Genomic DNA, 15,119 nt, shown 5'->3' on the forward strand with positions numbered 1-15,119 from the left:
ACCATAAATGTATTCAGTGTATTGAAAAAACAAAGGAATTGGTCTTGCTGTTGCAAATATTCTTATATTTTAACGAATTTATTTATTGGTTATTTTAATTTTTATTATTATGGTTATTTTATATTTTCTCCGTAAACTCGGTACTCTTGAAAAAAGGAGGACACTGCCCCTCAATGTGTCCCCGAATATTAAATAAATAAAGATGAATGAATGAACACAGCTGACTTTAATATTTCGGCCAGTTCATAGTAATTTATGAAGTATATCAATCCATGACTGCAGTACTCCATCAAACGACAATTTCTATTTTTGGTCTCACCGTCACCGCTAGTTTTCCATTGAAAAAAGGAGGATTGCGGAAGTGTGTGTTACGTTTCAGGATTATCATGCCTCTCACTTCCTGTAAAAGCTGGTTGGTGTATTTGCTGTTACTTTAAACTTGTTCTCATGAACCTGAATACGAAAAGACAAGGGAGCAGTTATTTTTAAGAGATTTAAGAAGGACTTGGATAGCATAGCGTTCTCCGTTTGGCAACTATGTAAATACTGTAAACTTAATATGGCTGTCTGCGCTCTGTCTGTCTTTATAAAGTACTTACTCATCCGTGGGCAGGGATTGTAAATTCATCGTGGGTCATTAAATGTGTTCGCGAGAGGGTGAACATCAAAGGTTCTGTTCATCGCCTTAGTGGTATTGCCAACCTAAACACTCGTTCGCTGTGAGGACTACAGTAGAATACTCCGAGCCAGTATGGAAAATCCACCTAAGCTATATTTATATTTGACTCTGATCTTGTGTCTGAAATTTACTGACTCGTTTAACCTGGACATCGACAATCCTTCAGTTTATTCCGGTCCACAAGGAAGTTATTTTGGATTTTCCGTGGATTTCTTTAAGCCTGACCAAACACAGTAAGTTTATGTTTTGCTCTTTACCTGTCTTGTTTTTATCAATTACTGAGATTGTAGTCACCAATATGTATGCCCACTGCTGTTTGTTGAAAAGTTGAAAAATGTACATTTTGCACCCGAAAACCTACAAAACAAGATTAGTATGGTTCATCTAACATTTGTGTCAACCATGACAATAACAAGCCCTAGTTAAAACGAGCCCTTTTTTAGATTGCTATGACGATCTTTTATAAAGCAAGCAACCTTGTTTCAAGCAACCCGACACTTATTAATGAGCATACACATTTACACATTCGCTTACTAAATGTTCCTGTTTTAGAACGTTAAGTGTTAGTGTTTTTAAGTATTAGTTCTATTACACAGTGTTCTCTGGAAGAGCTTATGTTATTCGTTTATAGACTACTGTCGCTCCCTTTATTTCCAGGTTGAACATCTTAATTGGGGCACCGAAAGCCAACACATCTATTTCGGCCGTCGTGGAAAGGGGGGCGGTATACAATTGTCCCTGGAAAGAAACACTTTCAGGCTGTCAACAAATACCGTTCGACGACACAGGTGAGCTAAATTGTTACTGTAAGCTACATTTCTCAGTCATTCTGCGTTTTAGGTGATCAGATTGTATTAATGTTTTCGTTTATTTTTTGTCAATGGCGGGACACTCTTGGGGGCAAGACCGAAGATGACCACTTTGCTCATTATCGTAACCTATCAAGTTTTGTTGGTGTATGGTGTTTGTGTCTGTGACTTCTTCAAAGCGACCGAGAACGGTCGCTAGCCTAGCACAAACTTGCTGACATCAGAATTGCAATGAAATTGTAGAGGTATATGGTATTATAAGAAGTGACGCCTAAAGCCATTATTATTGTAGCCTATGCCGCTAGAGTGGTGAATCAGCTCTGCTCCAAATTTTCACAATAGGTGTGCTAAATGCGAAGCAGAGCAGAGAATCAGGCATTTGTGCTCGTGTTAGGACTCATCCAGGAATGTGACCGCACACTGATTCAGACACATCACCCGTGTTGTGCAGCTGCGCATGATGCAGGAGCAGACAGCCAGACTAGACCGATCCTGAAGGGCTTGACTTGAAATACTGCACCTCAGGAATCCCAGTTCTGCTGTTAGAGTGAGGCTAACAGCACTGGTCATTGACAGCAAAGCTGGATATTTGAACTAATTGTTGGATTCATATGCTCTTAATTTGATAATTTGATCTGTGGGGTGATCTGAAAATAATTATCAGTAACTGTACCAGCCTTCTCTGTTTCTATTTATTACATGGCTCATTGCCAAAGACTAGCAAATGAAAATTGCTGAGTTGTTTGCTTTTTTTATGTGGAATTTCTTCATGTCAAAAACTTGATTCTGTAAGTTTGTAAGTTGTGTGTAAGGGCTGTGCAGCTTAAGTGTTACATGTCTTCACTTAATAAAAACAAGGAAGTATATATAGCCACAGCTGGGTGGAGACCACTCAACTCTTTTTTTGTGAAGAGCAGTCTTATGGTGATTAGGCCATTTATAGATTTTTAACTTCTTTATTCAGTTTCTTTGGATGCTCCACCAATTTCCCATTGCTTCAAGTCTGGTTCATTAATTCAGATGCTGTTTCTTTCATCGGAAGTTTAATTTTTCTGTACCCTCTGCATTAAACACAAATACTATAGAAATAAAATGGTGGTTAGCTGTTTTCGTGGTGCTGGCTCTGTACTGCACCTTGCTCTGTTCTGAAATGTGACCATTTCAACACAATCGTCTCCTTTGTATTGGCGGGCCATGGGTTGGGAGGCAGGGAGGCAGTCTTGCTCTAGATTACAGTAAGCAGCAGCACAGAAGTGAGAAGAAAAGACAGCAATTACTAAACGCATACAGAGGCCTCATTCTCGCCAAGTTTTACCCTGCCTGTTATGAGCTAATAGCCCAAATAGGATCCGATTGGATGGCCTGCCCCCGACAACCCGTACAATGTGTAAAGGTGTCTGTCATGTCGTCCGACCATTGAAATGACAAATTAAGCTAAAGGTCCTGTTTTCAGGCCCTCATAGGTCACAGAGTGCTTTGCTGCAGATTAGTCAGGCATGTTATTGAATCAGTTCTGGATCTGTGTTGGTACACCCTTTCTTTTGTAAGAATATCCTGAGCCTGTGTATAGTGGCTTGCGCAGTAGGATGAATGCTTCCACCATGTCTAGTAATGGTGTGGCAAACAGTATGCCTGCAGAGGGGATTGAGGAGATTACCCCAGTCTGTTTTGAAATGGAGTGCTCTGCACGGGCATGCACGCGCAAGCCCCACACCTCCGAATTGCAGCATGCGTAATATTTCCCTTGCTGTTTGATCAGTGAATCGCTGATTACCATGGCTAGTATAGGCCTATTGCGATCAAGAACTGTGATGTAAATCATGTATTGTTTGTTACTCTGGGATTACATTTCTTTTGTTCATTGTTGATATTAGAAAGGCAGAGTTGTTTGCTCTAATCAGTCTCTTTAGATGGGTAGGTTTTGATACAAGGTTATTCAAAACCTGATTTTGTATGGCAATATGGTCTTTGGTTATTGGTGTGCAGGTTGTTCTAGTGTTATTTAATAAGCATTTTAGGCATTGCCTTTAAACGACATCCCAGCATGTGCAGGTCTGAAGTGCCTTCAGGCTGTTAATAAGATGTCTGAACAAGCTGTCTTTTTGTTGAAGCAAACCGTATTGGCAAGATACAACAAGGTTTTATGGTGCTTGAGGCTTTTGGTTTCAGCTGGTTGCACATGCCTAATTAGGTTTGTTTTCAGAATTTTGATTACAATTGAATTTTTGTTTTAACAAATAGGCTAAATCTGATGGGTCCACAGAGCTCAGTGAACCTTGTCTTATCTGTGGTAAGACAGAAGTGGAGCAGGAACCAAAGCCAGTTCTCCTGTAACCCTGGCAAGTCAAGAAACTGAATGCACGCTTACATGTGTAACAAGTGAGAAGTACTCACCCTAGGTGAGATTTGAACCTGTGCCTCTCTCTCTCACCCAAAGGCTCCTAAGATGAACATTTTACCAGTCAGCTGGAGGGGAAATTCTCTACCAATGTTATAGTATGTCCAAACTGAATTTGTGTAAGGTTTGTTAATAGTTCAGTGGGCTGTTTTCATGGCGTCATGTTTTTTCACCATACAAGGATTGCTATTGCAGGTTGGGAATGATGGTATTTGTGATTCATTTCCTGTCTCAGAGAAACACTGTTCGGTCTGTGGCCTCCAAGGTCAGAAAGGAGGGTGAGAATAACAACTTTAGTTTCCTTTAGCTTTCTACCTTGAGGAAGTGTGCTACCAAAAGTTGTCACACACTGAACACACTGACAATGTTTGGCATATACTCATTAGATCATGGTACTGTACATTTTCTCTTGAATGTATTCAACTTCCCATGTAAGTGGAAAAGGTTGACGTTTCGGCCTCAGCTGTTGTCTAACAGCAACTAAGCATTCCTTGAGTTGCATACATTAGTTCCCCCCCCAACAACACACCACCAATCTACCAGTTGTTCACGGAGCGATACAAAACTTGTTTTATTATATGGACTGTGCAGGGTAAAAATAGTCTGGTGAATAGATTGAAGGGATGCGCATGCTTCACCAGTGCTTGTGGTATGCAGATACAAAGGATATAGTGATCATTTGAGTAGCGCAACTAAGAAGAAAATAAAGGGGGACTGTGAATTGTTTAATTAAACTTTTTTTTTTTTAAATGGCATGGAGGCACCTGTGGTTGCAGCTTCTCTCTAGTGATGTACTCACAAGAGAATGCCCAATTTCATTGGCTCTCAGATGACCGGAGGAATCCTAATGGGGTACAGATGGAGTTCAAGTCCAACCAGTGGTTCGGAGCCTCAGTCCGGTCGTCAGGCGAAAACATACTGGTGAGCCCACTCTCTGTTCCCACCTCAGCCCCTGTTTGCAGTCCCTGAGTTTGAGTCACTGCCCCAAGAACCACCTCTAAATCAGCAGTCATAGAACATCTCTTATGGATTCATCCCTGGAGGTAGTGAAACAGTTGATGCCCTTTTCCGTATATTAGCAACATTTGCCCCTTCCCAACTGATTTTGACTTGAGCTGGTTTTATTTTTGGCGTTTTTGTTTCTTTCTCTTCTTTAACCAGAGCTTTGTTTTGTTTGTTTAAGGCTTGCGCCCCTCTATACCAGTGGAGCACATTTGGACTGACGGAGAGGGAGCCCGTGGGAACTTGCTATCTCAAGAAAGGAAACCGTATTGTGGAGTATTCACCGTGCCGTACCAGTACGTGGAACAGCCCCGGTGGAAATTACGGCTAGCATGCATTGTGGAATTGAGCCCAGAGTGAAGTACCACCACAGAACATTGCAGAAACCGAGATTTCATCAATACAAACGCCAGGCTTACCTTTCCACCCACTTACCTGTTAAATGGCTGGTCTCCCTGAAACATTTGGAAGTTAATACCAGTTTGTTAATACAGGTTTGCGTATTCCAAAGAAACCTGTGGATTGCGAAAGCTGACTTCCTGTAGTGTAACAGCTGACTAAGCCGAATCAGAACAGGGCAGGGACAGTCATAACCCCCCAACATGACCACATTTGGCAGCTGCATTTCAGAACATGAGTCAACGGCCTTTCTTGATCCTCTGTCCAGTCTCACCCTGTTATCATTACAGAGATGTGGTCACGTGTCGTTAAGCTGCATACAAGTTTGTCTTTTTAAAAACGTATCTAATCTCTGTCATGTTATTGCAGTTGTTTTGTTCATCAATGTTAATATTATTTGGTAAGATAATATGGTTGTAACATTTCTGGTGTGTGTCTGTGTGTTCCAGGTTTAAACAGCCCTGAGGGCCAAGGTTTCTGCCAGGCAGGATTCAGTGTTGACCTTTTGAAGGCAAGGAATGTCTTAACTATCACTGGAGCCAAAACTATATCTTTGCTTTATACAGGAGTCAATGATTTATTTGTTCTTGTATACTTGTGCGGTCTACAAATATATTCTGTTGTGCTGTTAATTTCATTATTTGCCAATTTTTATGACTTTACTTTCTCAATATATCTCTAACTAACTAAACAAGGCCATTTCTTTTCTCCAAACAGAATGACCGAGTTGTCATTGGAGGACCTGGAAGCTTTTATTGGCAAGGTATAAACGTAAATTACATTTTAAGAAACGTGTTTGTTTGAGATTGATTTTTAAAGGCCGAAGGTAAACAACTGAGATCAAATAATATCTTAAGAGATGCGTCATGCAGTGGGACAGAGAATCTGTGTAGATAATGAGAGCGTCAAAAGCAAAAACAACCTTTTCTGACCCATAAATATGTTGTAGTGTATAGTGTGAAAACATGAACCTTTTTTTGCAGCTCTTTTGCAGTGATGTTCTTCTGAGCATTTCTCACCACGTCTCGGGCCATTCTATCTGAAATCTTTCTTGGTCTTTCTTGACTTCAACTGTTCCATTTATCTTCTATTCTCAGTTTCTGACAGTGGAAATAGGTAGTTTAAATCATTTTTGTAGCCTTATCCTTCTTGGTGAAATGAACGATCTTCATTCTGAAGTCCATGGACAACTGTAGAGGAACCCATGGTTGTTAACACCGGACAGAACAGCCAATGCAGTTGGATACTTTCAAAGGCATGGAGTTACTTCAAAGTAAAAAGTTCAGCCCTGAAACTATACTCACCTGACTCATTGAAGCCCTAACTAGTAAATCACTTGGGTCTGGGCCTTAGTAATCACCTTTTTTAAAAGTAACAAAGAATAATCAAAAAGGGTTCCCTAACTTCTGCACAGGGCCCTTTTCCTTTTTTAAATAATTTATAAAGAGTAAAACATCTAAACAAGAAGCAAGGTTGTTTTTCATTTTCATTTTGAACTCTGTACCATTTAGAGTTCAGGTTCGCTTTTGAGCACATACAGATTCATTGTAACAGACATTTAAACCAGGGGTGCCCACGTTTTTTGCACCCCACTGTAGGTCCATGGAGCTTTGGAAATCACCAGACAAATTAAAAAAATATATGCATGGACTTTGGATGAACTATAACCTGAAGAAGTCCTACAGTGTATATTCATCCTGAAATTAATTTGTATCTTTCTTACAGGACAACTTATCTCTGATGAAATCTCTGAAATCATAAAGAAGTACAAAAGGGATTTTACCACTTATACAACTTACAGCAATCAGCTGTCAACCAAGCCAGCCAGCGCTCAGTATGATGACAGCTATTTAGGTAAGGTCTTCCTGCTTGTGCCATGCTTTTTTGAGGAAAGCTTTTGAAATGGTCTTTGCACTTTTGGTTTTCACTTGTAAAGTGGCACTCACAGCCATTAGAGGAATAACATTAGGGGAAGCTGCTCAGTGAGACGTGCACACACACTTGTGCACGTTTCAGTCTGCAGTTTGGTGGGAGTGCGATACTACTTCCCTGTTGTTCTAACGCAATCTTGTTTCATTGGCCCTGTCAGGGTATTCTGTGGCTGTCGGCGATTTCAATGGTGATGGGGAAGATGGTGAGACCTTATTATTATGCTTGCCTCGAAACATTTAAACACTGAAATGTCTGTGGTGTGCGGCCCATCATGAAACCGAAGTGACCACAGATGTTGCTTCTGCTTTGTCCCTATGACAATGGAGCACTGTTCACTCTGACAATACTGCTGGCAATGAGAGCTGATCGGGATGTCCCAATAGTCGACCTAACTGATGTTGAGTGACACTAGCAAAAGCTGGCATGTAAATTGACATGTAAAAAAGGCTTATTAGAGGCTACTTCCTGCAACCAAAAATAACTTTTCAGAACTACTGATTCATGACATTGCCAATATTGGCTCTTTCCCTAGTTCAGTGGAATAAGTGCAGCATATCCACTTTGTCTGGCAGAGCATGAACAGAAAGAATGAAGCATTCTAACCAGTCATCTGCATGAGCGGTTACTCACATCTCCTGCTGGAGCGTGGGGGAAAAATTAGCCAAGCTGTCGGGAATGGCCTGTGACTAGCGATCTTTCATGTGCTGTTTATTTTACCGAAGGAGTGTCTTTTAGTTCCATTTTTCTTTATTCTATAATTTCACAACATTTTTATTAGCCCACCCAATCTCTGTTTCATCAATCAGTTCTAGAAGGTGCTGGCTTGCATTGCCAAAAAGACAGGCAACCAGCCATCGCTGCTTTTATATTTGGCCCGACCCACTGGTTGAGGCCATAGTCACTGCTGCAGAGGACAGCGTGTCGGTAGTTGTGGGATGAGGCAGGGGATCCCAGCTGAAGTCTCTTGAGCAAGGCCTGTTTATAGTCCAGCGACAGTGTTGTTTGACTGAAATTGCAGAATTGTTCTATTGTCACCCGATGTAGACTGCGGTCGTTGTCCTTAGCAAAAATATATATAGTCAGGTCCATAAATATTGGGACATCAACACAATTCTAATCTTTTTGGCTCTATACACCACCACAATGGATTTGAAATTAAACAAACAAGATGTGCTTTAACTGCAGACTTTCAGCTTTAATTTGAGGGTATTTACATCTAAATCAGGTGAACGGTGTAGGAATTACAACAGTTACAAACTGCGTTCTTTCTTTTTAAGAATGTTCCAAACAGTTGATTTGGCCACACCTAATGTTTTTGCTATCTCTGACGGGTTTGTTTTGATTTTTCAGCCTAATGATGGCTTGCTTCACTGATAGTGACAGCTCTTTGGATCTCATATTGAGAGTTGACAGCAACAGATTCCAAATGCAAATAGCACACTTGAAATGAACTCTAGACCTTTTATCTGCTCCTTGTAAATGAGATCATGAGGGAATAACACACACCTGGCCATGGAACAGCTGAGCAGCCAATTGTCCCATTACTTTTGGTCCCTTAAAAAGTGGGAGGCACATATAGAAACTGTTTGCAGTTAAAGCATATCTTGTTCGTTTCATTTCAAATCCATTGTGGTGGTGTATAGAGCCAAAAAGAGGAGAATTGTGTCGATGTCCCAATATTTATGGACCTGACTGTAAATGCACTGTTGTCGCCCAGAGTGTAAACCAAACATAGCTATAAACCAGCTGTAATGCTGTGGTCTTCCAGTCACAGCTGGCAAACTTTGTGTAGAAATTCTGAAACTTTCAGCAAATATTTGACATGTGGAACTAGCATATCTTGGCAAATTCATAGTGCTGGCAAAGGTTTGCTCTCCACTTAGTGCTGCCAGCTTGTTGGAAAATGTACTTTAGGTCTACTAACCACTCTGCCACTTGAGAAAGTCATGTGCTTTTAGATGCCTTCCAACTGCCAATTTCTGTGACAACCTGATGCCTAATATATATCTGTGGTTCTTCCCTTAGATTATATCACAGGAGTTCCCAGAGGGGAGCAGGCCCTGGGCTATGTAAGAATTCCTTTCTCTTCAGGTCTGTTGAAACATGTTCCCTGCCATGTTCTCTTTTGGAAGATGAAATATCTTTTTATATCTCCTCAGGTTAATGTTTTCAACGGAATAAACATGGCGTCTATGATCAACTTCACCGGAGTGCAGGTAATTTGAGTCACGATCAGCGGAGTGCCTTGTCAATGATGCTGCCAATCAATACAGTCAGATCTTGGGGCTGCTGTGTGGCTCCATCTGGTTGATCCATGGAGAATGAGGTCTCAGTTGGCTAAAATGACAGCATCTCTTTACTCACTGGTCTAACGGTCACCTGCAAGTCTACCTTTTGAGGTGCACATGAAGCGTGTTCTCATATCTGTGTGATGAGGTGTGATTAGAAATGCTGCTCGGTATTGCATGCTACGATGGAGATATTGTCCTTTTCTGCATTCTTCCAAATCGATGGTTAGAGCAATGAATGCTGATAAAAAGACGATTGGCCATTCCAAATGGGTTGGGGCAGAGGGAAGGCAGAAAAGCAATCTAGTCGGGTTCAAGGCACCCGATAAACCATGACCGTGCTGTCAAGTTTTCAGTGACTGCCCGTGTGAGCACTCTCAGAGATTCCTTTTGGTAAAGGTCGTGCCTTGTTTGGTGTTTGTTTTCAAGCTAGGAGTTCATGTCCTTAAACTATTGCCACATATGGAAACCATCAGCAGGGCTGTCAGTAGAAGCATTACAGGAGAACAGGGGGAGTAGAGCACAGTCAGCATTCTGGCTTCTGGAGGCCACACACCCAGTGGAAGGAAATTACATCATAGCGCCTGTCATCACAACCCATTGTCTGATAGGCTGAAAGGCCACGATGTCATCTTTTGGGAAGATGTGACCCATGGAATGTCACTGTTGCAAAGAGAAATGTTCAAATCCATAAAAAATTCCTGGCACTCCTAAATGTAACTGTGATATCTCAGTCTCAGCTGAGTAACAGTTCCAGTTTGTGTGTACAGTGTGTACCAGCAGAGAATGTACAGCTGTCTTTAATATACACTGTGCTTAGATGGGCTTATAAATGATACAGGGGCTTTCATATTCACTAAACATTTCACTTCTCCCAGCACTGGGGTCCCTCCAGGTTTCTGCTTCAGTTGACACTTATTACCTATATTCCTGCCTTGTGTTTAGTCGGGCCATTTAAAAATGACACGGACATTGAACATGTTGTCGTTACAAACTGCAGCCTTTGACGCTGATGGCATTTCTCCTGTGATGCCAGAAGTATTGGTTAATGGTGAATATTTTTCACTTTTGCCGTTATTGTTACGATTATATTTTCAATCCCAGCAGTCACACTTACTGACTGACCTGCCTTAGCCCCTATCTAGACTGAAAAACTATGTTCTTGTGCCTGTGTGGGGGCATATAGCTAACCTGCTGATTGTTGGCAAGTGAAAGAGCAGTGTTCTGATTTGTGTCAGCTAAGCAGATGCCCCCCAAACACCAGTTTAGCTGCTGCTGCTGTGTTTAAACTTCCAGTCTTTTCTCCTCTGAAAAACACTGGCCTATAGAGCTGTGCTGACATACCAATGGGAGTTATCAGAATGCTAGCAGAACTGATGATTTCTAAAAGTGTCGTGTAGTGTGGTGTTTCCCATACCCCAGTGGAAAATATGAAAACTGCAGAGACTTGTGAGCAACCATGTATGCAGCCATTCTAGACACTTTTGGGGACATAAAGCTTTATGTCCGACTTCCTAATGGTCTGGGATCAATGCCAGCCTAGCACATGAGGTGCTCACTTGCTGAATGTTGACCCTGGATCATCAGGGAGTGAGGGAGCACTGTGCTTTTCTCAACTCTACAGAGAAATTAACTGCCAAGAAGATATTTTGTGCTCTCCACTATAAACTGTGTGGACAGTTCAGTTGTTTAACAGTCAATTTCTCCTCCTTCCTAATAGATGGCTGCATACTTTGGACATTCTGTGGCAGCAACAGACATTAATAATGATGGGTAAGTAATTATGTACCATGTGCTATGAAACCCACACTCCCAAATAGACCAGCAAAAGAAAACAACCCTCCTGTTATCTGTGGCAAAGATACTTATTTTTGTAGCAAATACACAGTGGTTTAGTGCGGCTGCCTTCAAAATGTCACTGATCTCACACATTACCCATCAGCCCTTCTCAACACCTGACCAGATGAGCCTTATCTATGTGCGTTTGTGTATGCTTATACATAGTAATGGCGTTGAGTTCCGTTTCAAAGCGGAACAGACGTTTTTATTTTTGGACGGCAGGAATGGTATCTAATCAACGTAGTAACTATAGCAGAATGTTCCACGGCTTTGTGGTGTTGTGCCATAAGCCAATAGTTTTTCTTTTTATTTAACCCATCTCTCTCCCACCCTCAGAATGGTCGATCTGTTTGTGGGAGCGCCTCTCTTCATGGAACGCGGTTCGGACGGCAAGCTTCGCGAGGTGGGCCAGGTGCACGTGTATCTGGGCAAAGGGGCGTTCTCATTCCAAGAGCACCTGAAGCTGACGGGCTCAGAGATCTACTCGCGTTTCGGGAGCTCCATCGCCCCCCTGGGAGACCTGGACCTGGATGGCTACAATGGTACGGGTACCCCCAGCAGGTCTCCACAGCAGAGCAGCTTACACCTTTTTATCATCATTTACCAAGTTGGGTTATATTTGTCTATAGATTTTTGTATAATATACACTCAGTGAGCACTTCATTAGGTAGACCTGTATGTCAGCTTGTTAGTGCAAATATTTCATCAGCCAATCATGTGGCAGCGACTAAATGCTTAAAAGTATGCAGACATGGTCAAGAGGTTCAGCAGTTTTTCAGATCAAATGTTCAAAATGTAATCTATGTAATTTTGACCATGGATTGATTGTTGGTGCCATCTCTGAACGCACAATGTGTCAAACATCTAAGTGGATAGGCTACAGCAGCAGAAGAACAATAAAAAAAGAAATGCATATCTATGTGATAAAGTGCTCAGTGAGTGTATGTTTGTGTTTGCTACCTTTTTTGAGACTTTGTGGAAAGTTTTTGTGTTTTGTGTTTGTGTTCATTTTCAGGTAAAATCTTTAATCTGAATCAATGTTTGTGCATATATTAAAGATGCACTTCTGGATTGATGCCTTGACAAAAGCCTTTTGACTGAAATTTGGACATAATAAAAAATATTCCGGCACATGAAAATGTGGAATCAAATTTCTGGTAGATTTTATTCCCAGAAGCCCCACCTACATTTACATTTTACATTTTTGTCATTTGGCAGGCGCTTTTAATCCAAAGCGATTTACAAGTGCATAGGTTCTACCGCAAGTCAAAGTATCACATCCCGAACTAGGAAAATACACCTGGAATGCAGTTCTAAACATCATCGTCATCATAAGTGCAATTTCTTTTTTTTTTCTTTTCTTTTTTTTTGGGGGGGGGGGGGGGGTGGTTAGACAAGGATAGGGATATCAGAAAGGAGCGGGGGGGGGGAAATCAGGAGGGAGGACTAAGGTAGAGTTTGAAAAGGTGGGTTTTGAGTCTGCGTCGAAATAGGGGGAGGAATTCTGCTGTCCTGACAGTGGTAGGCAAGTCATTCCACCACTGAGGAACCAGAACGGAAAACGGGCGTGGACGTGCAGCTCGACCGCCAGGTGCACGTAGAGAGGGAACCATAAGGCGACCAGAGCTGGCAGACCGGAGTGGTCTTGCTGGGGAGTAGGGAGTGATCAAGGATTGTATGTAAGGTGGGGCATACGGATACGGCGTATATTATACAGAAAGAACCTGCAGGTTCTGGCAGTGGAGGATACTTGTGGAGCCAGGGTGAGGCAGTTATCAAGAGTCACCCCAAGATTCTTTGCCGTACGGGAGGAGAAAACTACAAAGTCCTCAACAGTCAGTGAGAGGTCGATTGACGGAGAGGACTTAGCAGGGATGTAGAGAAGCTCAGTTTTGACAAGGTTCAGCTTCAGATGGTGGGAAGTCATCCACGCAGAGATATCAGCCAAGCAGGCAGAGATCTGTGTGGTGACTTGGGTGTCGGGGGGGAAGGAAATAAAGAGTTTGGTGTCATCAGCATAAGAATGATAAGAAAAGCCATGGGAAGAGATAACAGAACCAAGAGACATGGTGTATAGCGAGAAGAGGAGAGGCCCAAGAACTGAGCCCTGCGGGACTCCAGTTTGTAGGGGGTGAGGGTCAGAGACTGAGCCCCTCCAAGTCACCTGGTAGGAGCGACCAGAGAGGTAGGAGGAAAACCAAGCGAGTGCAGACCCTGTGACACCCATCCCAGACAGCGATGAGAGCAGAATCTCATGGTTGACTGTATCGAAGGCGGCCGACAGGTCGAGAAGATGAGGACAGAGGAGAGGGATTTGGCTTTAGCAGAGTGGAGTGCCTCAGTGACCGCGAGCAGGGCGGTCTCAGTCGAGTGGCCACTCTTGGAGCCAGACTGGTTGGGGTCATGGAGATTGTTCTGGAGAAGATAAGTGGACAGTTGGGAGCAGACCGCCCTTTCCAAAGTTTTAGCGAGAAAGGGAAGAAGAGAGACAGGCCAGTAGTTGTTCAGGGCAGAGGGGTCAAGAGTAGGTTTTTTGAGCAGGGGAGTGACTCTGGTCCCGGAAGAGAGGGAGGTGTTGATTAGAGAGGAGAGAAAAGGGAGAATGTCATTGGATATAGATTGTAGGAGGGGAGAGGGGATGGGGTCAAGAGGACAGGTGGTCGGGCGGTGGGATGTAAGGAGTTTCAATGTGTCAGCGTCAGAGAGGGGAGAAAAGGAGGCTAGGGAGTTGGGGAAGGTATGAGGGTCAGCAGGGGGAGAGGGTTGTGAGAAGGAATTGCGAATGGCATCAACCTTCTTTTCAAAGAAGGAGACAAAGTCATCAGGTGTGAGTGATGAGGGGGGTGGGAGGGAGGGGGGGCCAGAAGAGAGAAGGTTGAAAACAGTTTGCGGGGATTAGAGGCGGCCGTGTTAATTTTCGAGTGAAAGAAGGAAGATTTAGCTAGAGAGACAGCAGTTCGGACAGCTCGTAGAGCATCAGAAAGCCAAGGACTGGGGGGGGAGGCCCGAGCTAGTTTGGTGGTGAGGGGACACAGAGAGTCAAAGGAAGATGAGAGGGAGGACATGAGAGTTGTAGCAGCATCATCGGGAGACAGTCAAGAGAAAGACTCCGCGGATGGTAGGGAGGAGAGGATTGTAGATTAGAGGGTGGAGGAAGACAGGTGGCATAGGTTCCGCCGACAGTTGACAGTGGATGGTGGGAGAGATGGATGGGTGTTAGAGGAGAGTGGAAGAGAAAAAGAGATGAATACCTAATGGTATTCCTCTCAGATGAACACTTCAGTCATTCCACCAGCGCAGGTTTCATCCGTTTTCAGTGATAAGTCCGATATAGTAACCGAGCTGTGACCGAGGGCGATCGTCCAACCCAACCCCTGCGTTCGTGTTTCAGACATCGCCATCGCCGCCCCCTACGGTGGACCAGAGCAGAAGGGTCTGGTGTACATCTACAACGGGAGGCAGGGTGGTCCGGACACCGTGGCCTCCCAGGTGCTGGAGGGGAAGTGGGCCTCCACCTACATGCCCCCCAGCTTTGGGTACTCCATGCATGGTGCCACCGACATCGACCTGAACGGGTACCCAGGTACAGCACATGAGACCTCCCTTTTCTGTAAAGTAATAATAATAATAATAATTTGTTTTTTGCTGATGCTTTTATCCATAGCTACTTACAGTTGATTAGACTGAGCAGGGGACAATCCCCCCTGGAGCAATGTGGGGTAAGGGCCCAGCTCAAGGTCCCAACAGCTGTGTAGATCTTACCGTGGCTACAA

At 43.2% G+C, this 15,119-nt stretch overlaps 1 protein-coding gene across 1 annotated transcript in view; it reads left to right on the plus strand.

Annotated features, from left to right (window-relative positions):
* The first annotated feature begins 380 nt into the window (after positions 1–380).
* The window catches only part of itgav (integrin, alpha V), a 34,772-nt gene continuing 20,033 nt past the window's right edge, over positions 381–15,119 (plus strand). Inside the window, exons 1-13 of the mRNA XM_061233837.1 lie at positions 381–912; positions 1,337–1,467; positions 4,716–4,807; positions 5,070–5,184; positions 5,737–5,798; positions 6,005–6,050; positions 7,013–7,141; positions 7,377–7,421; positions 9,245–9,288; positions 9,379–9,435; positions 11,228–11,280; positions 11,683–11,888; positions 14,738–14,929. Of these exons, the coding sequence (XP_061089821.1) occupies positions 752–912; positions 1,337–1,467; positions 4,716–4,807; positions 5,070–5,184; positions 5,737–5,798; positions 6,005–6,050; positions 7,013–7,141; positions 7,377–7,421; positions 9,245–9,288; positions 9,379–9,435; positions 11,228–11,280; positions 11,683–11,888; positions 14,738–14,929 (1,333 nt within the window). The 5' untranslated portion in view covers positions 381–751. The remainder of the gene's footprint in view (positions 913–1,336; positions 1,468–4,715; positions 4,808–5,069; positions 5,185–5,736; positions 5,799–6,004; positions 6,051–7,012; positions 7,142–7,376; positions 7,422–9,244; positions 9,289–9,378; positions 9,436–11,227; positions 11,281–11,682; positions 11,889–14,737; positions 14,930–15,119) is intronic.

This window comes from Conger conger, chromosome 3, assembly GCF_963514075.1.
Source record: "Conger conger chromosome 3, fConCon1.1, whole genome shotgun sequence".
NCBI lineage: Eukaryota > Metazoa > Chordata > Actinopteri > Anguilliformes > Congridae > Conger > Conger conger.